Source organism: Staurois parvus, unplaced genomic scaffold (assembly GCF_062004578.1).
Source record: "Staurois parvus isolate SC_StPar_1 unplaced genomic scaffold, SC_StPar_1.0 ptg000402l, whole genome shotgun sequence".
Lineage (NCBI taxonomy): Eukaryota > Metazoa > Chordata > Amphibia > Anura > Ranidae > Staurois > Staurois parvus.
Genome location: NW_028318198.1, coordinates 676,801 through 700,772, shown reverse-complemented (window position 1 = coordinate 700,772; position 23,972 = coordinate 676,801). Strand labels below are relative to the sequence as shown.

Below are 23,972 nucleotides of genomic sequence, written 5' to 3'. Positions count from 1 at the left end.
TGACAAATTTTATATAGCTGGGGTATATAGAGGGGTTAGAATCTCTATCAACTCTTTACTGCTGTCTGTGTAAACCTCACTTGCTGCCCCCAGTAAGCAGGAACAAAAACAGAAAGGCTTAAGCTTTCTCTTGCTACTAAAGCAGATGTTTCATTGCTGTCTGTTACCCTGTTTTTGTGTGACATTTCCCCTCATTTTCTGCCCAAGATTGCAGCTGTTACCTGAACAGAAAGTGAGATAAATCCATTGGACACCCAGATATCAGAAAAACCTGACAAAGGATCTTATTCTTCCCCAGACTATGTAAATCTAGAGTTTTGGCTAGACTTCTGCTTTTTGAGAATGCAAGGTAGACAGCTTTGTGCCACCACCATTTTGAGGAGCATCAACCACAGGATGGGTTGGAAAATTATACCAATAACCTTTTATTTTGGTGAAGAAATAATTGTTGCTGGAATTGTCCACCTCTGCATGCTTTTAGCATTATAGCTTACGTATGTGATTACTGGGGGATTCAAATATATTTTGATAGTTGAGATTGTTTCTTAGCATGCAATAAGCCTTTTTTATATTTTTAGACCTACATAATATTTATATTGCAGGTAGGTACTTCTCTGACAGAAACCCTAATTTAGTGCAAGGTGCACATTAAAATGTATACAAGGTGCTGAAGCCTGTGTGTTCTTTGATCTTGTTTTAGATAAAACTAAGTGAAGTAGTGGGCACTGGACGGGATGGCCGTATCCTAAAAGAAGACATTTTAAGCTTTCTGGCCAAACAAACAGGAGCCATATTACCACCTTCTCCACAAATAGAGATCATACCACCTCCTAAAGCAGAGATCCCCAAGACATCCCAGAAACAGATAACCCCTAGTATTCCTGTGACATTTACTAAACCCATCACGTTCTCTGGAAAGGATGTGACAGAGCCATTGAAAGGTAACACAGTGCTGACAAACAGAAACATGTGCATGTGGGTTGTTGTGTTTCTTTTGTTTTTTTTTAATACCATAACTAAGCGGTCTGATAAAATGCAGTCTATTATTCCAAAATTCAGTGACTGACTGTGTAACCATTAATTTCAGTTACATTTTATTTATTTCAGGTACTTATATAGCACCATCAGTTTACATATATGTATATTGTACATTCACATCAGTCCCTATCCCTCAAGGGGTGTACAATCTAAGGTCTCTAACTCACATTCATAAATACACATACTAGGGCCAATTTTAGACAGGAGTCAATTAACCTACCAGGATGTCTTCGGAGTGTGGAAGGAAAGCGGAGTACCCGGGGGAAACTCATGCAGGCACAGGGTGAACATGCAAACTCCAGGCAGGTGGTGCCGTGGTTGGGATTCGAACTGATGACCCTAGTACTGCCAAGCAGAAGTGCTAACCACTTAACCACTGTGCTCCCCTAAACATGCACAGCAGGTTTAATTAATAATTATTAATATACCACTTTCAGTTGCAATATGCCTCCTAATAAGCTACCAAAGATGTACATTTGTCACCTAATTTTTAACACCACTTTTGCTCAAATGGGTAAAAAAGAAAATTCACAGCCAGAAAGCCAAGTGTTGTGTCTGCCATACCCAGAAGGACAAACTAATAGTCATAGGAGGAAAGATCACAAAGCAGCATGCAGCTTCAGCCTACAGCTTGGCATCAATGGGTTACAGCAAAGGAAGACATTCAGAATATTTTGAGAGGTACAGGGCAATGTGGATGATTGGCGTATCATCAAATATATGCTACGGACAGTCTTTTCAGATGTACTTTGTAAAAGGGTAAATCCTATAACAACATTTCTAACCCACTGAGCACTTGTACAGTTTATGTGCAGAACATACAAAGGATTGTTTATAAACTAAAATAACATATACTTATTTACAATGGACCAAACGTTTGTCTCCAGTTTACTGGAAATTTACACTGTTTTCTCCATGTTAAATTTTTTGTAATGTTTTATTAACGTAGGATTCCATAAAGCCATGGTGAAGACCATGTCTGCGGCATTAAAGATTCCTCACTTTGGGTACTGTGATGAAATTGATATGACACAGGTTGCCCAGCTGAGAGAGGACCTGAAGCCTGCAGCTGAAGCACGAGGGGTTCGTCTGTCATTTATGCCCTTTTTCCTCAAGGTGAGGTTATAAAAATTCAACACTCCCCATATTTTCCTACACTGCGTTCACACCTTTTGTTTGGGAAATGGGTTTAAACCTTATAGTAACAGTATTGTTGCATAGGTTGTCAAATAGAAAATCTGTCAATGATAGTGGCGCCCATTTACTGTACATGCTATTAAACTGTCTTGGACTAACAGGTGTACTATATTTACGCCTGCAGGCAAGATTCCACTCAATGGCAAAGGGTACTTGTCAATGATGGTAACCGTTGTGAATTTCCACAAAGAATGCAAGGAACATCACAAGTGGAATTTTAGGTGTGTGTGTGTTTGTGTGTGCGAATAAGTTCACCTTTTTATAAAAAATTAAATAAATAAATGCACTTTTTTTTTTTTTTTTTCACACTGACATGAAGAATCCATGAACTACCACATCGCCATGGCAGTTCATTGAGAACTACAAGCTGACAGCTACAAAAGATGTCGGTACTTGTAGTTAATTAATTCACAAAACTCTGTAAATTAATGATTTGGCTGTGTGGGCGGAGCCACTCTCTTCTAAAAGTGACAGCTGGTAAGGGGAACTTCTCCTTACACTGCTGCCTGTCATGGAAATTTTGTATTGTTGGTCGAACTTTAAATGTGTCATATATTCGTGTTATTCATATGTCTCTCGTGTGGCTTAATTAAAGCTCTGAAGGCTGCAATTGGGCCATGCGCATGTACAATGTATGTATTACAGTACTCGGCTCGGTAATGGATGAGATGGCGGATCTGCGCTTATAGACCGGCGTGTATACCACCACGGCATTCGATGCGAATGCCGCTGGCAGTAGACCGCGGGCCTGTATCCACATATCAGCAGCATAGTACCACATGGACTTCGTGCCGCAAGGCGCCAAGCAGTACGAACTCCGCGTGTAGGCTTATGCATATCTTACAACCCATTACCAACTTGAAACTGTATCTTGGATGGATGTGTTTTAATAAAGATCGTATCGGGCCCATCCAGGTACAGACTGGTGTTTAGCTTAGGGAATGCTTGTACAAAGAATTTACATACCAATAGGAGCTAGTAGGACAGGAAGTTTGCTGACCTCAGAAGGCTCATGGGGGAGGACCAGTGATAGATAATAGGAAAGGCTATGCTCCAATCGGAATGTATATCCTGTGTATAGGCACTCCCCATTGCATTGTTCGGTGGGAGGGGATTGACTTTATTCATGTGGGGGGCATGTGTGTGCTTGTAATAAAACCGGGGGCTGAGTCTGAAGCCGGCCCTTATGTGAATTGCAACACTAGCCTTAGAGTGTCGTGTGATGATTCTAGGGTAACGGAGCTCCATCACCCACATTTCAACAGAAGCTAAAGTAGCTGGATGGGCAGGAATCGTGTAGTTTAGCTGCAGTCGTGGTAAGCGAGATTCGCACAGCTTTATGGGGGATTTCTGCGCATCCAACTGCGAGTACTCACGGTAAGGAGAAATTCGTTAAAGCGAATTTCCAAGACATGCCACACCAGGTGCTTGAATCCCTGAGCAGCTGCAAACCAGAGGAACATGTAACATGTTCCCAAAGGTGAACTTATCCTTTAAACTGTCAGATCCTAAAACCTGATGTGGAAGTATCTTGTGGTGCCTGCAAGCGCCTGTGTTAACCTTTAACGCAATCCCACTGAAGCCCCCTTGCATTCCATGTGCAGTCTGCAAAATGAGCCAGGACTTCTAAGTCAGCATTAAAACTCACCACTGCCATGCAACAGTTTAATTTTGAATCCTCTTCTCACTAATGAGGTTCTGGCACTAGACTATTGTTGAAAAAGGGGTGTAGAACTTGGTGCTGACTTGGACAAAAGTCAGGACCCTATATACATCCTGGGCCTTAAATCCAAAGGACTCTACAGGTACACAGGAGCTAAATAAAAAAACTATCCTAGGTCCTTGCTTAACCAGTTCTTAGGATGTGACAGGTTATCACCCTTCGTTAGAACACCTTCATATGAAAGTGATGTAGCTATTAAACCAAAAAGAAAAAATCAAAACATTAATGTATTGCAGCTTAAAATCCTTAAATGTGTTGGCTGAATCCGTTTTCTTTTTTTGTCTTTATTTCCTTTATTCTTACCTGGTCATCAGGCCAGTAACACACATCCTGTCTTAATGTGTCTCCACTCTGGATAGAGGAGCTGTAAGGGACCGCCTGGCGACACCACTAGCACTCCACTAATCAGGCGTCCCCAGCGCACGGAGTCTAAGTCCCAGAGTACTTGTTCACCAGAGCCCCTGATGGTGGGGATGGACTTGGAGTACCCCGGGACCAGGTCGTGCTTACTGAGGGCACCCGTCAGTGGTAGGGGTGGTCGCCAGGGGCTCCCACGGGAGAGAGCCTGATATGAGGAGGTCTGGGAACCCCGCTGAGAGGAATGGATGGATGGATGGATGAGCAAGTGCAGAGTCAGGCAAGCCGGGTCGGTAACGGGGAGGACAGCACGGTACAAGGCAGCGGGCAGAGAATAGTCGGGTCACACGCCAGGTCATCAACAGTAGATCAAATCCAATAGGGGACATACGGAAGAGAGGTCAGGCAAAGCAAGGGTCTGGGCAGGAGAATTCAGCAGTGGTCAGGTACAATCCGGGTCAGCAACTTACAGGTTCAGGTTCAGATACAGGATACAGGATACAGGGCAAGGACAAGACCAGAAGGCACTGAATGACAGCTCAGGGCCGTTTAAATATCGCGCCCTGCGCTGCCATTGGTGCCCAGCGGGCGGCCGCGGCTCCTATTGCGCATGCGCGAACTCACGCGCCGCGGCCGGCCCGGACCTAGAGCCCGCGTCCCTGCACAGGGCGGCATACTGCGCCTGCGCCGGGACCATCGCGGCGGGGATCGAGGGGATCCCTGACATTGCCCCCCCCCTACGGGCAACCTCCGGATGCCCACCCGATCTCTCCACCACGGGTGGTCACGAAGAAACCCCCGGACAAGTCTGGGTGCATGGACATTATGGGCTGGTTCCCAAGAATTGTCCTCGGGGCCATAGCCCTTCCATTTTATAAGAAATTGGGTCTGGCCCCCCCTTCTTCGGCACTTCAGGATCGTTTCCACCTCATATTCTTCTTGTCCCTCCACCGTTATGGCCTCCGGAGGTCTGGATTCACGTTCTGGGAAGGCATCCGGGATCACAGGTTTAAGTAAGGACACGTGGAAAACAGGATGAATTCTGAATGTTTCAGGGAGGGTAAGTTCATATGCCACCTCGTTGACCATTCGCTTCACACAAAAAGGCCCCACGAATTTAGGTCCCAATTTCTTTGAGGGACAAAGCATTCTCAAGTTGGTTGTTGCCAACCAGACCTTATCCCCAGGCTTCAGCACCAGATTCCCTCTTCGTTTCTTGTTATATGCATTCTTGTTATCCTCCTGGGCCCGAGCGATGGCTTCCTGTAGTACTTTGTTGTTCGAAGAGAAGAAGTTTAATGCGTCTTGCGTTGCCGGAACTGGGCACTCAGAGACCAAATCAGGAAGAAAGACAGGGTGAAATCCGTAATTAGAGAAGAACGGAGATTGCCCTGTCGCTGAATGGCTTGCGTTGTTATATGCAAATTCCGCTAAAGGTAACAGTGGTAACCAATTATCTTGAAGGAAGGATGTGTAGCAACGCAAGTATTGTTCTAGGGTCTGGTTTGTCCTCTCGGTCTGTCCGTTGGTCTGAGGGTGGAAAGCAGAGGAGAGGGACAACTTGATATCCAGGGCCTTGCACAGGGCCCTCCAAAATCTAGATGTAAATTGGACCCCGCGATCCGAGACGATGTCCTCCGGGATTCCATGTAACCTTACGATTTCCTGGATGAATATTCGCGCAGTCTCAGACGCAGACGGAGTCCTCCTCAATGGTACAAAGTGAGCCATTTTCGATAATCGATCGATGACCACGAAGATCGCGGTGTGTTCTTGGGACGGTGGGAGCTCGACTATAAAGTCCATTGCGATCCCTTGCCACGGTCGTTCAGGAATCGGCAAGGGACGCAGCAGTCCCCAAGCCTTGTTCCTCGATGGCTTGTTTTTCTGGCAGACGGTACAGGATCTCACATAGAGTTTACAATCCTTGGCCATACTTGGCCACCAAAAAGAGCGTTGGAGAAGCTCCAGGGTCTTGGCTGGGCCAAAGTGTCCCGCCATCGGGTGGTCATGGCAATGTCCCAGGACAAGGGTCCGGACCTCTTCAGGGACCATGACCAACCCATCCTTCCATAGGAGTCCCCCCTTGTTCTGGAGGGACACACCAACTGGGACTGACGCGGCCGTGGATGCCTCCAATAGTTTGGACCGAAGGTCCGTCTGGAGCGCCAAGAAATTTCCTGCAGACAGAATCGTATCAGGTACCGGATCTTCTTTGGAGTCTTCAAACATGCGAGATAGTGCATCAGGTTTCGTATTTTTAGATCCGGGCCTATACGTGATGTGAAAAATGAACCTGGAGAAGAACAATGCCCATCTTGCCTGCCGTGGGCGTAAGCGTTTGGCGGTCCTTAGGTACTCGAGATTCTTGTGATCAGTGAAGATCAAGATGGGGTGCGAGGCACCTTCCAGCAGGTACCTCCATTCTTCGAGAGCTGTTTTGATGGCCAACAACTCTCGATCGCCGATATCGTAGTTCTTTTCTGCTGGGGTAAGTTTCCTTGAGAAGAACGCTACAGGATGGAGCAACTCTTTGGTGCCCTTTCGCTGGGACAGGATGGACCCGCATTCTCTGAAGCGTCTACTTCCAAGATGTATGGCAGGGCAGCGTCCGGGTGGCCCAGAATGGGTGCCGAGGTAAAGAGTTTCTTCAAGGCCTCAAAGGCTTCCTGAGCCTCCGGCGTCCATCTGAACCGGGTTCCAAGCTTGGTCAACTGAGTTATGGGGGAGACCAGACCCGAGAAGTTCTTAATGAACTTCCGGTAGAAATTCGCAAAACCGATAAACCGCTGGACGCCCTTCTTGTCCGCGGGTACCGGCCACTCCAAAATCGCCGAGACTTTCTGAGGGTCCATTGCGACCCCCGCGGTGGAGATAATCAACCCCAGGAACGTAATGCTAGGTTGCTCAAAGCAACACTTATCTGCCTTGGCGTATAACCCATGCTGACGTAACCGCCCCAACACCCTTGCCACATGTATCCTGTGATCCTTCAGGGAGGATGAGAAAATCAGTATATCGTCCAGGTAAACGATAACGAAAATGTCCAGGTAATCCCTAAAAATATCGTTTACGAAATGCTGAAATGTGGCTGGTGCATTGCACAGACCAAATGGCATGACCAGGTATTCAAAGTGCCCAAATCGTGTACGGAGCGCGGTTTTCCACTCGTCCCCCTCCCTTATGCGAACTAGGTTGTACGCCCCCCTTAGATCAAGTTTAGTAAATATGACCGCAGTCTTCAGGCTCTGAAATAACTCTGGCACTAACGGTAATGGGTAACGATTTTTAATCGTGACCCTGTTCAGCTCCCGGTAGTCTATACATGGTCTCAGAGATTTGTCTTTTTTTTCCACGAAGAAGATCCCCGCCCCTGCTGGCGAAGTGGAGGGACGGATGAACCCCTTCTGGAGACTGTCCTCAATGTATTCCTTCAGGGCCCTCAATTCGAGTTCCGATAGGGGAAAAATTCGCCCAAAAGGAATCTCAGAGCCGGGTAACAGGTCAATGGGACAGTCATACGGGCGGTGGGGGGGCAGGGCATCTGCTCCCCGTTTACTGAACACGTCCAGGAATTCATGATATTCTGTGGGAATAACCTGTTTCAGATCAGAATCCCCCTCGGAGCATAGGAGGACCTGGGGGCCTGCCGGGCCTGAAGTGCGGCAGTGTTCCTGACAGTATGGGGAAGGGAACAAGATTGACCCGGTTTCCCAGTCAATTTGGGGGTTATGGGCCCGTAACCAAGGGAGCCCCAAAATGACTGGGAACAGAGGTGACGCAATGGCATCCAGGCGGAGGAATTCCCGGTGTTGGTTGGCAATGGTAGTGGCAATGGGGGGAGTTTCCTGATTAACCACTCCTGATTTTATCTGGGAACCATCGGCCAAAAATATGTTAAAACCCCTCTTTCTGGGTTGGAGGGGAATTTTCTGCTGACGAGCAAAGTCTAAATCCAGAAAACAACTGCATGCCCCCGAATCAATTATGGCTGTCACTTCCACGGTCCTTTCGGGGAGCTGAAAGGAGAGGGGTACAACTAAGTATTGGGAAGGACTGACATTGCCAATAGACAAGGAAGAAAAAGAGGTACACTTACTCATTTTCTGAGGGCAGGATCGTACCATATGACCGGCTTCCCCGCAGTAGAGGCAGAGGTTCTGCGAGCGTCTCCGCTGGTGTTCTTCTGGCGATAATTTGGGTCGAGCCAGGCCTAGTTGCATGGGTTCTGGAACATCTCCTGGGAGTGGATTCTGGATACTTGGTCTAGGTGGTTGGCTGGGGCCTAGGAATGGACCCCAGTTGTTTCCACGACCCTGGCCGGACCTCTCAAACCTGCGTTCCCGCAGTCGTCGGTCAATCTTTATCGTCAGGGCAATTAGGTCCTCTAATGACTCAGGAACCTCTACCCGGGCCAGCTCATCCTTTAGGGGTTCTGATAGCCCCATGCGGAACTGGTGCAACAAAGCAAACTCGTTCCAGCGAGTGTCCCCCATCCAGCGCCTAAAATCTGAGGCGTATTCCTCGGCCGCCCGACGGCCCTGTCGGAGTGTGTATAAGATTGCTTCGGCAGAAGCAGCCCGCTGCGGGTCATCATATAGGATGGCCATCGCCTCAAAGAAGTCCTTGACTGTTCCTAGGTGTGGGTCATTGTTTCCCCTTAACCGATGGGCCCAATCTTGGGGTTCGCCCTGCAACAGTGAGATTATAAATCCCACCTTCACTGATTCGGTCAAAAAGGTACGGGGTTGAAGTTCAAAAAATAGGAGGCAGGACTCACGGAATGACCTGAAGCGTGTGCGGTCCCCGTGAAAACGCTCCGGTAGGGGTACCCGGGGTTCCGCCATAGGTAGCGGGGCGGAGGCCCCTGATGCTGGCTCAAGAGCAGCTGGGGGTGCAGAAACTGGGGCCTGTGGGGCTGGGTCAGATAGGGAGCAGGTCTGGAAGCGGTGCTCCAGCTGCATGCATTTATCCTGCAGGGCTGCTACGGCCTGCGTCAGGTTAGATAGATGCCTGCAAATTTCTTCCAGCGGGGAGGGCCCTCCTCTAGGCTCAGTCATGGCCTTCTGGTACTGTAAGGGACCGCCTGGCGACACCACTAGCACTCCACTAATCAGGCGTCCCCAGCGCACGGAGTCTAAGTCCCAGAGTACTTGTTCACCAGAGCCCCTGATGGTGGGGATGGACTTGGAGTACCCCGGGACCAGGTCGTGCTTACTGAGGGCACCCGTCAGTGGTAGGGGTGGTCGCCAGGGGCTCCCACGGGAGAGAGCCTGATATGAGGAGGTCTGGGAACCCCGCTGAGAGGAATGGATGCATGGATGGATGGATGAGCAAGTGCAGAGTCAGGCAAGCCGGGTCGGTAACGGGGAGGACAGCACGGTACAAGGCAGCGGGCAGAGAATAGTCGGGTCACACGCCAGGTCATCAACAGTAGGTCAAATCCAATAGGGGACATACGGAAGAGAGGTCAGGCAAAGCAAGGGTCTGGGCAGGAGAATTCAGCAGTGGTCAGGTACAATCCGGGTCAGCAACTTACAGGTTCAGGTTCAGATACAGGATACAGGGCAAGGACAAGACCAGAAGGCACTGAATGACAGCTCAGGGCCGTTTAAATATCGCGCCCTGCGCTGCCATTGGTGCCCAGCGGGCGGCCGCGGCTCCTATTGCGCATGCGCGAACTCACGCGCCGCGGCCGGCCCGGACCTAGAGCCCGCGTCCCTGCACAGGGCGGCATACTGCGCCTGCGCCGGGACCATCGCGGCGGGGATCGAGGGGATCCCTGACAGGAGCAATGGAGACACCTTTTGGACAGCAATATTTTTTTTTTTCTCAACTGCTATTGTGAGGTTTAGATGGTATTCGGTAATGGCCTCTAGTAGATAAGTTTACCCTTACTGAATCTTGCCCTTGGGCTTGGGCGTGTGTGGGGGCAAGGGGGGGAAGCACCTTCATTCCATCATTCTCCCTAGCCCCCCCTCTTTCCTGTTACATCTCCATGTAACTATTCTCATGAGTGTTTGGAGTCAATGCCGGTCTCCTGCTTCTGATTCTTCTCGAACATACACTTGAGTCATTTTTTATTTATTTTTTTCTTACTAAACTTTAAGCCATCCCATGTTTTGTCAGGTCATTCTCATCTATATGTACATAAAGACTGTTTGTTTTTCTTGGGGGCCATGCTATGAGCAAGTGTATATACAGTACCTTTTTGTCTATACTGTGTTATGTTGAATCTTTCAATGTGTGTAAATTTTGTTGTCAACAGACATGTTCTGTCTCCCTTACAAGACAGAGACAAGCTGAAACACTGTTTTGACGTTGCGATTTACTTCATTGTTAATATGTTTTCCTCTTCCTTTTTTTTTAGGCAGCCAGTCTGGGTTTACTGCAGTATCCAATCCTAAATGCCTCCGTGGATGAAAACTGCCAAAATATCACGTATAAGGTCTGTATTGTCAAAGCTGCAGTGCAGCATAAAACTACACGGTCACTGAGAGGACAGCTAAAGATAATGTGAACAAAACAGACATTAGTTAAAGGGTCAGCTCACCCTAAAGTGATATTTTGTATATTAAATGTTTTTATTTTAGGGTTAGCAAACAGGAACAAGGATGATATCCCAGGAATATAACAAACAAACATGTCAAGTACAGATGTGTGCAAGTCATATAGTGATATATTTTAATTATACAGTTGCAAGAAAAAGTATGTGAACCCCTTGGGATTACGCAGAGTTTTGCATGAATTGGGCATAAAATGTGCTCTGAACGTCATCTAAGTCACAACAATAGAAGAACACAGTCTGCTGAACATAATACTACACAAACATTAGATGTTGCCATGGTTTAATTGCACATAACATGTAAACATTCACAGTGCAGGGAGGAAAAATGATGTGAGGCCCTAGCTTAATGACTTCTCCCAGAGCTAATTGGAGCCAGGTATGAGCCAACCTTGACTCCAATCAGTGTGATGATATTGGATGTGTTGCTGACAGCTGTCCTGCCCTTAAAAAATACACACCTGTTTTGGGTTTACTGGTTTCAAGAAGCACTGTCTGATGTGAACCATGCCTCGCAGAAAAGAGCTCTCAGAAGACCTACGATCAAGAATTGTTGACTTGCATGAAGCTGGAAAGGGTTCCAAAAGTATCTCCAAAAGCCTTGATGTTCATGTGTCCACGGTAAGACAGAATGTCTACAAATGGAGAAAGTTTAGCACTGTTGCTACTCTCCCTAGGCGTGGTCGTGCTGTAAAAATGACCGCAAGAGCACAGCGCAGAATGCTGCATGAGGTAAAGAAGAATCCCAGAGTGTCAGCTAAAGACCTACAGAAATCTCTGACACATGCTAACATTTTTGTTGACACATCTACAATAAGGAAAACATTAAACAAGAATGGAGTACATGGGAGGACACCACGGAGGAAGCCATTGCTGTCCAAAAAGAATATTGCAGCACGTTTGAAGTTTGCAAAAGAGCACCTGGATGTTCCACAGCACTACTGGCAAAATATACTGTGGACAGATGAAACCAAGATTGAGTTGTTTGGGAAGAACACACAACACTATGTGTGGAGAAAAAAAGGCACAGCACACCAACATCAAAACCTCATCCCCACTGTAAAACATGGCGGAGGGAGCATCATGGTTTAGGGCTGCTTTGCTGCCTCAGGGCCTGGATGGATTGTTGTCATTGATGGGAAAATGAATTCCAGAGTTTATCAAGACATTTTGCAGGAAAACGTACGACCATCTGTCCGCCAACTGAAGCTCCGCAGAGGATGGGTGATGCAACAGGACAATGATCCAAAGCATTCAAGTAATTCAACAAAACAATGGCTGCAACAGCACAGAATACGCCTTCTGGAGTGGCCCAGTCAGAGTCCTGACCTTAACCCGATTGAAATGCTGTAGCATGACCTTAAAAGAGCGATTCACACCAGACATCCCAAGAATATTGCTACACTGAAACAGTTTTGTGAAGAGGAGTGGTCCAAAATGACTCCAGATCGTTGTGCAGGTCTGATCTGCAACTACAGGAAACGTTTGGTTGAGGTTATTGCTGCCAAAGGAGGGTCAACCAGTTATTAAGTCCAAAGGTTCACATACTTTTTCCTCTCTGCACTGTGAATGTTTACATGTTATGTGCAATTAAACCATGGCAACATCTAATGTTTGTGTAGTATTATGTTCAGCAGACTGTGTTCTATTGTTGTGACTTAGATGATGTTCAGAGCACGTTTTGTGCCCAATTCATGCAAAACTCCACGTAATCCCAAGGGGTTCACATACTTTTTCTTGCAACTGTAAGTGAAGGAATGTGAGCCAATTTGCTAGCTGGATATTTTTATCCATCAGGGACTCCCTTGTCATACTGTCTGGCCAGACTGCCCACTTCTGTCCCTCATTTTCCCAACAGACAAAGAATCTCTCATCTTCTGCTGCAGTCTTTACAGTGTTATACAAATGAGAATTCTTTCAGTAAAACCTTGTAATGGATGTTCCTGCAGCTTTATGTGCAAAGATCTTTCCATAATGCCAGCATACGTATGAAAAGCTAATAGGTGAAGGAAGCTGCTAAAAGGTGTAATATCCATTTCGAGTGGACTGACCATTTAAGACAAATGCTTTACCCTTTATAGAAGCATGTTTTGACGTGTCTTTTCTAGGCTGCTCACAACATTGGGATTGCTATGGATACGCATCAAGGTCTGATTGTCCCAAATGTGAAGAATGTACAAGTACGGAGTATATTTGAAATTGCTGCTGAACTTAACCGACTTCAGACCCTGGGTACCTCAGGGCAGCTGGGGGCTTCCGAATTGACAGGAGGAACTTTTACACTATCCAACATTGGTTCTGTAAGTGATCGTGGCATAGTGTGTGTGAACACCTAAAGAGCCATCTGCTTAGTTTACTGACCTCTTCTATATTCATTTTTAGATTGGGGGTACTTATGCCAAGCCTGTTATATTACCACCAGAAGTGGCTATTGGTGCTATTGGAAAATTGCAGGTTGGTTATTTTTCATAAAAACTTGTAGAAAGAAAATGTATTCCCACACCAAAGGATTGTTGCCACTTGTGAAATATGTCTTGGGATCTGATAGTTCCACACTTACACAGACACTGTTACTGAATTATGCACATACACCTGTACATTGTCTGTATATTCTCTTAGCCATGTCAATTTGCTTACATTAAAACCGTTTTATATTTTTAAATATAGACTTTATTCACAAAGATAACACACCAGGATTAATGATACTTTATTTTCATAAACAATGTTTTTTATTGGAAATCAAGTTTCACACAAACCTCAATAGGAGAAATGTATACATTCTGATCTTCCAGGTCTGCTAAAAAATATAAAACTGTTTTAATGTACAGAAAACAAAAAAACGGTGTGTTTAACCAGGGTTAAAAGGGAGGATAGGCAGGTTTAAAAGGAGAGGGAGTAGTGGTGATTACCCCAGAGGTATGGAGCAGGGAAAGACTCATGTCTAAGCTCTGAGTGGCGAGGTATATTTGGACAGGGGCAGATAGGTGCATTAGGGTTCCAGTGGGCGTGATCAAAGCTTGGTGGTAAGCATTTGTCTATCCGGGGCTGTCACAGCATGTTGTGCCTATCCATCTGGTCTGCCAATGAATCCTAAATCATGGGCCGTGTAACTCCGTTTTTGCTTTCAAGAAAAAGTCTCTAGTGGGTTTCCTTAAACCTTAGCTATTGTCTGTTTAGACTCTGTAAGTGAAGATTAAACTGAGAATTAATGATATCAGGTGAGCATTTATTTAGGAGTGCCACAGTTAGTTCAGGGTGTATGTTGAAGCCTAGGAGACCTGAGACTGTTTAGGAAATTTTGGCCCAAAAGGTGGCAACTATTGAGCAGGTCCACCAAATGTGAAAAATTGTTTCAGGCATAGCACAGCCTTTGAAGCAGGAGGATGAGTAGCTGGGGACAAACTTACCTATTTATCTTAGCCAGAACCAGGTACCAGCGAGATGGCAATTTAGCGTTTGTTTCAACCTACAAGGATACTTTATTTTCAAACAAGTGACAGGTATTTTAAAGTAGAACTAAAGTGAAGAATACTCACCTATTCTCCAGTGGTCTGAGACCCCCTAGGTCCCTCGCCTACATCTTCTCTCTGGCTTCTTCTGGGTGCAAGTCTTCAGCCAACTTGATTAGCTGGTGCAGAATTACATCACTCCACGCATGTGCAGGAGTCAGTCATCTTGAATCACTGGCATGCTCAGCTCTGTGTACATTCTGCAGGGCAATGCAAACAGGCAGGTAAGTATATTTTATTGCAGAGGAGACATTGCATGTCTCTTCTGTAGTAAAGAGCCTGCCTTTTCACAATTTATTATTAGCCTTTAGTTCTGCTTTTAAAGTGTATCAAAAGAGATTTCAAAATTAGTCACTTGGCTAAAATGAAGATACTTATTCACGTGTTAAAGCTTTATGAATTGAGCTTTGTGTCCATATACTACATACAGCAAAGATTGTGGTTTACCTGTTCACTGGTGGGATCTTGGGACAGCTTTGAGATTTATGCAAACACAGCAGTGTTCTCTGAAATATCTTCTGCATAATAGCTCTTTTGCTACAGGCAAGTATAAATCTAGCAGTGCCCTGTGAAAAGCAGTGCTGTAATGCCTGCCTCTCCTCTCCTCCTCCCTCCAAACACATGAGCACAATGTTCAGCTGAGTTGCCTGTTCTTTTTTCTGCATGTGCCTGAGGGCAGATTATCCATGTTCATCCAACCTCCCTTTGGAGGTTAATGGGGAACCATAGGTCAGATTGAGGAGAGTCCTTCTTTGTACACCATATTTATATTAAAGTCCAATGAGCATCACTGTTGATTGAAGCAGTATTTAGGGGGATGTGTCAGATCTTTGGAGTGCCAGGCTTCTGCATGTGTATGAGAGCAGTGGTCCAGCTCTCCAGTATGCTGCCAGCACAGGGTATTAAAAAAAAAAAACCCATATATTTAGTACTACATATATATGTTGACTGCATTATAATAGAACTAGTGAGGGATTGATTGGATCTTTAATAATCCTACTGGATCCCTTTTATAATGGATTATAATATAATGTGTCCCCATAGAATGGATCACAAATCAAATTTTATTGGATCTCTTTTATAATGGATCCTGATATGTGTCCCCATAGAATGGATCCCCCATAGAATTCCATGCTTTATTTATTTGAAACAGAAGTCAAGGTACCAAAACATACACCCATACATACATTGAAATGTTGCCCTTACAAAATAAACTGTGAAAATGAAAGATCAACTTCTAAACTTTAATCAGGTGATCTTGCTGGTGTGCTTTCTATTTGCTCTGCAAAGTTCTCAGAAGGCATGACACATGGAGCTACTGTGCTGTCAATTAACTTCCATGGCCGGGGTAGAGGTGGAGAGGCATGATGGCACTGGAAATGACAGAATTACTGCCACTTTAATGTGATGTTGCCAATACAGCCCATAAAAACGGTTACGTAGATTGTGACTGAGACTTACTACTTGGTGTATCGTGAAGGCTGGCTGCATAGCAGTAATGTCAAAGCACATTGATTAGGTGTAAGGATTGCAGCAGACTAAAACAGATTTTCCTTTTACTTCCACCTTCATCCCGCAGAAGCAGACAGGGCCTACATGAGAGTGGCAACTCTGCTGTGAATTCATCAACTGAACAGTATTGTTGCCACCCCATTGCAGGAAGCTGCATTAGGTGGACTTCAATGGTGTAACAAGTGTTTATAGGATTTTGCAGGGGGGCTAAGAGAAAACTGTAAATGCAGGCCCTCCTTTCTTCATTCCACTCCCACCCTCTCCTATCTAACAATTGCATATTTGTTTACTTTTTCTTTCTTAATATCTTTTTCTGAGAACACATCCCTGCACTTCCTGGATTCTTGCATTTTCAAGAATGACTTGCCCGTTGCCTGCAACCTCCCGGGAAACCTACATTATGCATCACAGAAGGCCTTGGGGTACTCTATGGCTCATGCTCTATAGTGCGTCATTGGGGATTGCGGTCTCTTCCTGGTTCCCGCAGTTGGCCTCCTGATGGTGCATCAGTGCACATCACCTCATCCGAAGGTTGGCTGCAAGAACCTGGAAGAAACAGGTGGCTCCCAATGACATCACAGATGAAAATAGAACCATATGACTGGGTGTGCAGTTTCAGAGCAGCAGATCCCTACAGAACACTGCTGGAGTATAGGAGGCATAACTCAGCACAAAGTGTAACACCCAGGTCACATCGGGTGCGACTTGGCATGCGATTTGCATGATATGCGACTTGAAAATTGCATGCCAAGTCGCACCCTACTGTCCAATATTACAGCGGTCATATCGGTGCGGTTCCGACTTGGTCGGAGCCGCACTGATTTCTAAAGTACTTTCATGTACTACTTTTGGTGTGATTTCCATAGACATCTGTGTCAGATGTCTTGCAAATCGCACCTGAAATCGTCATGTCCCCCGACTTTGAAATCGTTCACTGTAAGTCGCACGATTTCAAAGTCAGGCTTGATGTGACTGTGGTGTAAGTCGGGGAGGGGAAGCTTCTCTTTAAGTGCTGCGGCACATTTTATTTAATTTACTGTATAGTATGTATATAAAAATGTTTAACCATTTATATGCCAACTGTTTGCTAGTGTCAATTAGAAAATGAAACCCACATTTGTTAGAACACAAATCATAAGTTTAGGAATAGTTCCACAGTGCTGGAATTGCTCTGCATTTCTTTTAAAAAAAAAAAGGAGGACCTTCTGTAGTTTAATATAAATTCTTTCTCTAGTCTCCCACTTTTTGACATCATGTAGATTCTGTAAACATGCTGGGAAAAATACTCCACCTTGTTTGTGCCTGTGAGACAGTAGTGACATCTTTCCCTTAAAATGCCTATGACATGTGAATCAGAACTTTTCCGATGTTTGTGGAAACTGCTGGTTGCAAGTGATGTTTGTGCGGTCATTAATAACTAGGAATTCTACATCTGTCAAATCAGTAACTATGACTTATAAAGGCCAGGTACAGCATTTAAATGGACATTACACCCAAAAGTGGTGCTTTGCTTTTTACAGATGCCGTTTTGTAAAACCACCGGTTTCTTATATCTATCAGAATTCTGGTTTTGAGCTCTTAAGTTGGGTTTCCAGCTCTGCACACCTGCTACAACCATTACGATGGGATCACATGGTTCCAGTTGTGGTTTTATTTTAAATTATGGAAACTGCTGGAGTAGGAACATCAATCTCCAAGACAGAAATAATGACAGGGACCCCAAAAGATTTTTTTAAATTAAAATCATTAGACTCTGTATATAACCAAAGTTACAATTTTTTGGTGGATTGGACCATTTTAATGCAAACCCGTTCTTGCTTATACAGATAAAAGCAACAGGTTCACTTAAAGTATAACTAAAGGAGAAATGATTCACCCTCCCCATTTTTCCTGTTTACCATTATCATTTAAAGTGAAAATAAAAGAAAATCCCAAATTTTGGGTTATCTCCAGAAAAGTAATAGAGGGTAAATCTTTCAATGGGGACACTAGTTCTGGTGACCTGGGGGTCCCCAAGAGATTCCCATAATTTGCATGGTTTAATTTCCTATCACTTTCTGGTTTGGTTATAGGACAGGAACCAAAAGTAAATCTCCCTACTGGGACAAAGAGAGCAAAAATAAATCATACAGAGTTATATGCCTCCAGTACTCTATGCAAAATGAAAAATATTTTGCCTATAGTTATTTTAACTGTCTGCCCCCTGTTATCCTCGCTTCCTCAGCATACTTGCCTACCCTTGAGTTCTCCTCCTAACCAAATGGTTGTCAATATGAAATCTGTGTGGATCCTACTGAATAGTCTACATGCCCTAGGAGATGGCGTTTTTGTCTATTGTACTCTAAGAGACATTTCAAACAAGGATATGTGATTATGAGAATTATTTTTCAATGGAACTTTCACATAATTGTACTTTTTGATGGACTAAAGAGCTGGACTCCTTACTCCTTGTTATTGATTCTAATTTTTCCATCTTGATAGTTTGTGCATGTTTAGGCATGCTGAAGTGGCAATATCCTCCCTTTGCATGCTTGAAGTGGAAGTCCAGTCAAAACCTAACTAAGCTTAAACCTGCTCCCACCCCCATTCTAAGCCCTATACTAACTACCCTGTAAAGGAAAGATGTGTATAGTAATCTAATCCAGGGTTCAAAATTTCAAAGCGGAGTTCCAGACGTTTTTGTGTTTTATTAAAAGTCAGCAGCTACAAAAACTGTAGCTGCTGACTTTTAATAAACACACACTTACCTGTCCCAGGGTCCAGCGATGTACTCACCCGTGCCATCGCTTCTCTCCTCCACGGCGCTGGTATCTCAACTGTGGGCAACAGCTTGCGGCTTCACAGCCTGGTACTGACTGCGCATGCACAAGTTGCGCTGCGCTTCCTGATTGGTCCAGCAGTCTTCTGGGATCTGTGAAAGTTCCCAGAAGACAGCGGGAGGAAGGAGGGGGCCGAACTTCCAGCTCACTTTGCCGTGGCGAAGTGAGCCGGAAGTGGGAGCAGGTACCGATCAAAACCAGCTTCCCGCTCCCCCCAAAAGGTGCCAAATATGGCAGTGGAGGGGGGAGGAGGCAAACAATCAGAGCTTTTACTTTTGGGTGGAACTCCATTTTAAGCTACTAGCTCAGGAATAACCCCTACCCTGCCCCACCCCTAATTCCACCCCTAAACACGCCCTCATAAATTATGTCATTTAATGACACTGTCTTATGCAGAATAAAGGTACAAAAATATTAATAACATAAACTTTAACAATATTAACATAAAGCAATGTAAACCTATAAAAGGAAAATGAGCGCTTTACATTAATGGAAAAACAAAATGGCGCACAGTGCAGGGGCCAGCAGTATGACACATAGTGCAGGGAGAGGAGTATGGAGTTTAGGTAGGAAGGAAGGAAAGGGAGGGAAAGAAGAGAGAGGGGAGGGAAGTAAGGAAGGAAGAAATGGACAGAAGAAAAGGCAGGAAGGAAAGAGAGGGATGAAAGGAAGGAGGGAAGGAATGGAGGAAAGGAAGGTTGGAATCGCATGGATGGTTCTCGGCTCACTGGCTCAGTCAGGAGCATCACAGAGCTGCCAGCTGCTCTGTATACAAATTCCAGCCCACACATTCCCTTCTGAGAAGCTGTATGGACTGGAGTGTGGGCGAGCACGGGGGGACAGAGCATATCCAGCCTCTCTCCTCTCCTATTGGTGCAGAGGATGGAAGGAGGGGCTGGGCACTGAGGAGCACAGAGGGGGGGGGGGGGGAGCCCAGAAAGAAAGAGAAATCAGATGGACGATCAGGGATGATGGGTGCAGTGGTGGGGGCAGTTACAAGCACTGATATCCCTGTATGGCTTTCAATGAAGCAGCTGAAAGATGTGGAAGGCAGAGGAGGCAAAGCAGCTTCCAGCTGCTTTGTTGAAAGCCATACAGGGAGATCGGTGCTTGTAACTGCCCCCACCCCTAGTGCTGGCCCTGCTCTCCCCCATTTTATTTCCACTCGCCAAATGCGAGCAGGCGGGTGGACATTTTGAGGGCTGATCTAATCCAAGGGCACGCCAGTCCGTTCACATGATCAGCTTCCAGCGCCGGATTCAGGGGAGAGGAGGAACAGTGGACAATGGATGTCTCATAGTAAGTCTATGGGTGACCACCGCCCAGGCATTGTAGCCATTGTCATTGCTCTCTCCTCTCATATAAAGCCAGTGGCTGGGGTGGTCATATGACCGGACTAGAGCGCCCTTAGATTAGGTAACTATACACAGTATGTATTTTTACAGGGTGGTTAGTATAGAGCTTAGAGTGGGGGCAGGAGTAGGTTCCAGTTTAGATTTTGGACTAGACTTCCGCTAAAGTTCTGTTTATAGATTTTTAAATCTGAATCAGTGAACTGCTGTCACCTAATCGAAGTAGCAATAGCATATTTTTACACTTGTTAGAAAACTCTACATATTGCTGAACCCAGTGGTGCTCAGCTACCATATTTTGAGGAACTGACAGGCTATGAAATTCTTCTCTGAGCCACATCTTCGAGGCTTGAAGCATCTGTGTTCTTTACTTTGCCACTGCATGTAATTTATACATTTACATGTCTTGCATTACAGGTTTATGTTGTTCCATCCTGTAACCACAATGACAAAAGAGATTAGTCACATAATGTGTAATTAAAATATTGCATAACAAATTGTGGTCACTAGCTGTCTGATCTCTCCTGTCATACAGGTAGTTCCACGGTTTGATTCAAGAGGGCAGATTGTGAAAGCTCAAATCATCAACATTAGCTGGTCTGCAGACCACAGGATTATCGATGGCGCAACCATGTCCAGATTCTCCAATCTATGGAAATCTTACCTAGAGAACCCATCTTTCATGCTCCTGGATCTAAAATGAAATCAATGAAGAGAAGTATTATATTTTCTGCCATAACAGGAACAACCCGCTCTCCCCACTAAAAACCTCAACAGGATTTCCCTTTACTGTGGGAGGCACTTCAGCCTGGCTGTGTTCTCAATGTGCTATGGACAAATGTGCTAAATAATAAAGCACAAGTTACAGACCGACTATCCAGTTCAAAGATTTTGCTCTTTAATACTGTTTAGAATTTTAACTTTTTAGATACAAATGCCTGGAACTATTTTACAAGGTACTGTCAGCCCATCAATCTGTGAATGGCTTTAAGTGGATCCTGGAAACACATTTATATATCGGGCCTTACTGAATAAATAAATTGCATAAAGGAGAAAGTGAGTATGTTTTTAAATGCCACTCATATTCTGCCTTTCAATCATAAGATTCACAATGGGAGGAGAAGAGGAAGAATCGGGTTGCTATTGACAACAAAAACAGTTTATCCTTCAAACACTTCAAAAAACAAGGTTAGCTTGTATAATTTCAGAGTTCCTTTTGTGGTGTCTCTTGACAAATGCTCTCTGCCCTAGAAATGGATCTGGCCTTTTTTGTAAGATTCAGGAACATGATTATTGTCTGATCCAACTGTTTTGTCTAGACAACATCATATGCTAAAAATATGTTTTGTGTTGGTTATTGACTGGTCAGTGAAATGAAACTGGGTCTGTCAAGCAAAAAAAAATACTTGACTGTTACACTACATAAGGATCAAATTAAACATACAACTGTGCTGATTACTGTGTGTGTTTGCTGTAATTAGAGAAATATGTAAGATGGTTTTAAATTATCATAATAAGGATTAACACTCCATGCCCCCATAATGTTCAGTGTCGCTGTAATAAATAAAATGGGATTGTGGCAAAATACCTGTCTGGTTTTTTTTTTTTTGTTTGTTTTTTTTAATTAGAATGGGTCTCCTTATATTTCATATTACCAGTTATTAACTGACTTCAAATTTCAATTGTTCAGCTTAGAGATGTTTTCTATTGCGCAAAATGAGCCTGTTTTAGCCTTGTGTATATTTACATTTTGATGAAGTTAAAGATGAACTCCAGACACAACTTTTCTCAAGTAGTTGCTTCCTGTGACGTAAAACTTTTTTTGTAATCTGTAAATTTGGGTCTGACACCAAAACATGTTTGACACAGCCTTTGCATAGAACTGAGCTGTGGAAAGCTTGCTGCTGGGGGATTACCATGTCAGGTCCAGGCCATGTCTGTGACCAGGGGAAACATTTCTCATGATTCCCACCACTTGTACATGCATTACATGGGTAAAGTTTATAGGCATGACAAGCGTGTGTATTTATATAAAACACATCTTTTTTTTTTTAATTTTCGTTTTTCTATTAAAAATTATATATCTCACAAGATGCGTACATATAAGCATCTTTATGAATCTAGCAAACTGGCCATTTGCATGCCCTTCTGAAATCTAACCACTATTAGGCTTAGTTCACACTAGCTTTGAAAGCACGTGTTTGAGGAGTGTTTTTAATGCTCAAACGCCTATGGAAATGATACTATGGGCAGCACACAGTTCTATTCACATTAGCGAAACATGAAGCGTTAGTGTCGCTTTAAAATTGAAGCCTCATGTCGAGTCAGGAGGAGTTGAAGCCTTTCAACACCTCCTATTCAAGTCCATGGTGATACCATTACAATTTATTATATGCATTTGTAGTGGGATTTGAACGCTTGCAAAACTCCTAGAAAATGCCTCAAAACTGCGCATAGAGTGTTTGGGGAGCGTTTTTAACACTTGTAAACCTCCCATACGTAAGCTCATTAATGCCTGTCTAATGCTAGAGGGGCGTTTTTGAAGAGTTAGAAATGTAGTCAAGCCCTTAGATGCACACTGCACTGTCACTGCCTGGAACATAGCCTATTATCAATAGCAGTTGAAACTGCCACTGTGTTGCATAATTGCACAATCTCAGGCAGTGATGGGGCAATACCTTTACTGTATGGCATGTTATTTTGATGAATCCACAACAATTTCTGAGAATGACACTCAGCATTCAGAACAAGGAAAGTGACTGTTTAGTGTCCATACACACCGAATAAGAACAGATACTGAGAATTACATTTATCATACAGAACAAGTCAGTGATACGGTATAGCACACATACATGCAGAATAAGAACACATGCAGAGAATTACATGTGGCATACAGAATGAGAAGTGAATGCAGAGTAGCATCCATACATAAAGAAAGCAATCCAAACAAAAAAAGTTGTACAATGCATCATGTTCCACTATGACATATAACTAGCTAAAGAGCATAAAAAGAAAAAAAAATAGCATACAGGCCAAAACCAATAAGTTGCAGAAAACAAAAAATAAAGATAATTCTGCTAAGCATCACTAAGAAAAGATCTAACCAAGTACAATGCCCGCATGTGAAAGGCCCTGGCCATTATGAAGAAAAAAATAATTTCAGCAAACAACTGGTTTGTCAGTTATACCATTCCAGAGAGGCTCACCATTATTGCCATCTTCCTCCACATGTAAAGCTGATCATACATGTATAGTTTTCTTTCTCTCCACCTGCATAGCTTAAATTTTGGTTAATTCAGCAGGTACCAGAACTACTCGCATGAAAAGCTTTGAAAGTCTCAGCATCAAAAACTAGCTATCCAGACCAGTTTTTTTGATTTCTCAGTTGACAAATGCAGGGCAACTTCATACACATTTATTATTTAAAGAGTATTTAATAATGTTGAAAAAAAAAAAACAATATCTTCTGTTGTTCTGAAGAAATTGCTGTTTGATTCACCATGTCCTTTGTAGGATGATTCTGAGTGAGAGGGTCTGGTTCATTATAATCACCAGGTGCACTTTTGGTGTTTTAATGAGAGAAGCTGCAGGGTCTGTAACCCTTTAAAATATTTAACCCTTAACCAGTATCTTGCCTACACTGAAATTTCTATTGCGGGAGGTGCCAAAAATTTGACTTGTATCTTGTGCAGATTTCTGGAAAATCACTGAGCCAATCGCACAAGCAGGAAATGACATTTCTGGTGGCCATTTGTGGGGAGTTCAGCGGTATAGTACCTAAAACGCACAACACAGATGTGATGCAGCCCTATAAAGCTATGTTTCTTTTCTTTTCTCCTGCTTTTTGTAAATGTATAACTTTTTGGTTCCAGGTCAGGGTGCACCTAGTAGTAGTTAGTC

General features: G+C 44.2%; 1 protein-coding gene across 1 annotated transcript in view; it reads left to right on the top strand.

Moving 5' to 3' along the window:
• Window positions 1-21,657, top strand: part of DBT (dihydrolipoamide branched chain transacylase E2) — a 43,854-nt gene extending 22,197 nt beyond the window's left edge. The window contains exons 6-11 of the mRNA XM_089686576.1: window positions 701-941; window positions 1,988-2,154; window positions 10,686-10,763; window positions 12,989-13,180; window positions 13,263-13,334; window positions 20,608-21,657. Of these exons, the coding sequence (XP_089542702.1) occupies window positions 701-941; window positions 1,988-2,154; window positions 10,686-10,763; window positions 12,989-13,180; window positions 13,263-13,334; window positions 20,608-20,775 (918 nt within the window). The 3' untranslated portion in view covers window positions 20,776-21,657. The remainder of the gene's footprint in view (window positions 1-700; window positions 942-1,987; window positions 2,155-10,685; window positions 10,764-12,988; window positions 13,181-13,262; window positions 13,335-20,607) is intronic.
• The last annotated feature ends 2,315 nt before the right edge of the window (window positions 21,658-23,972 follow it).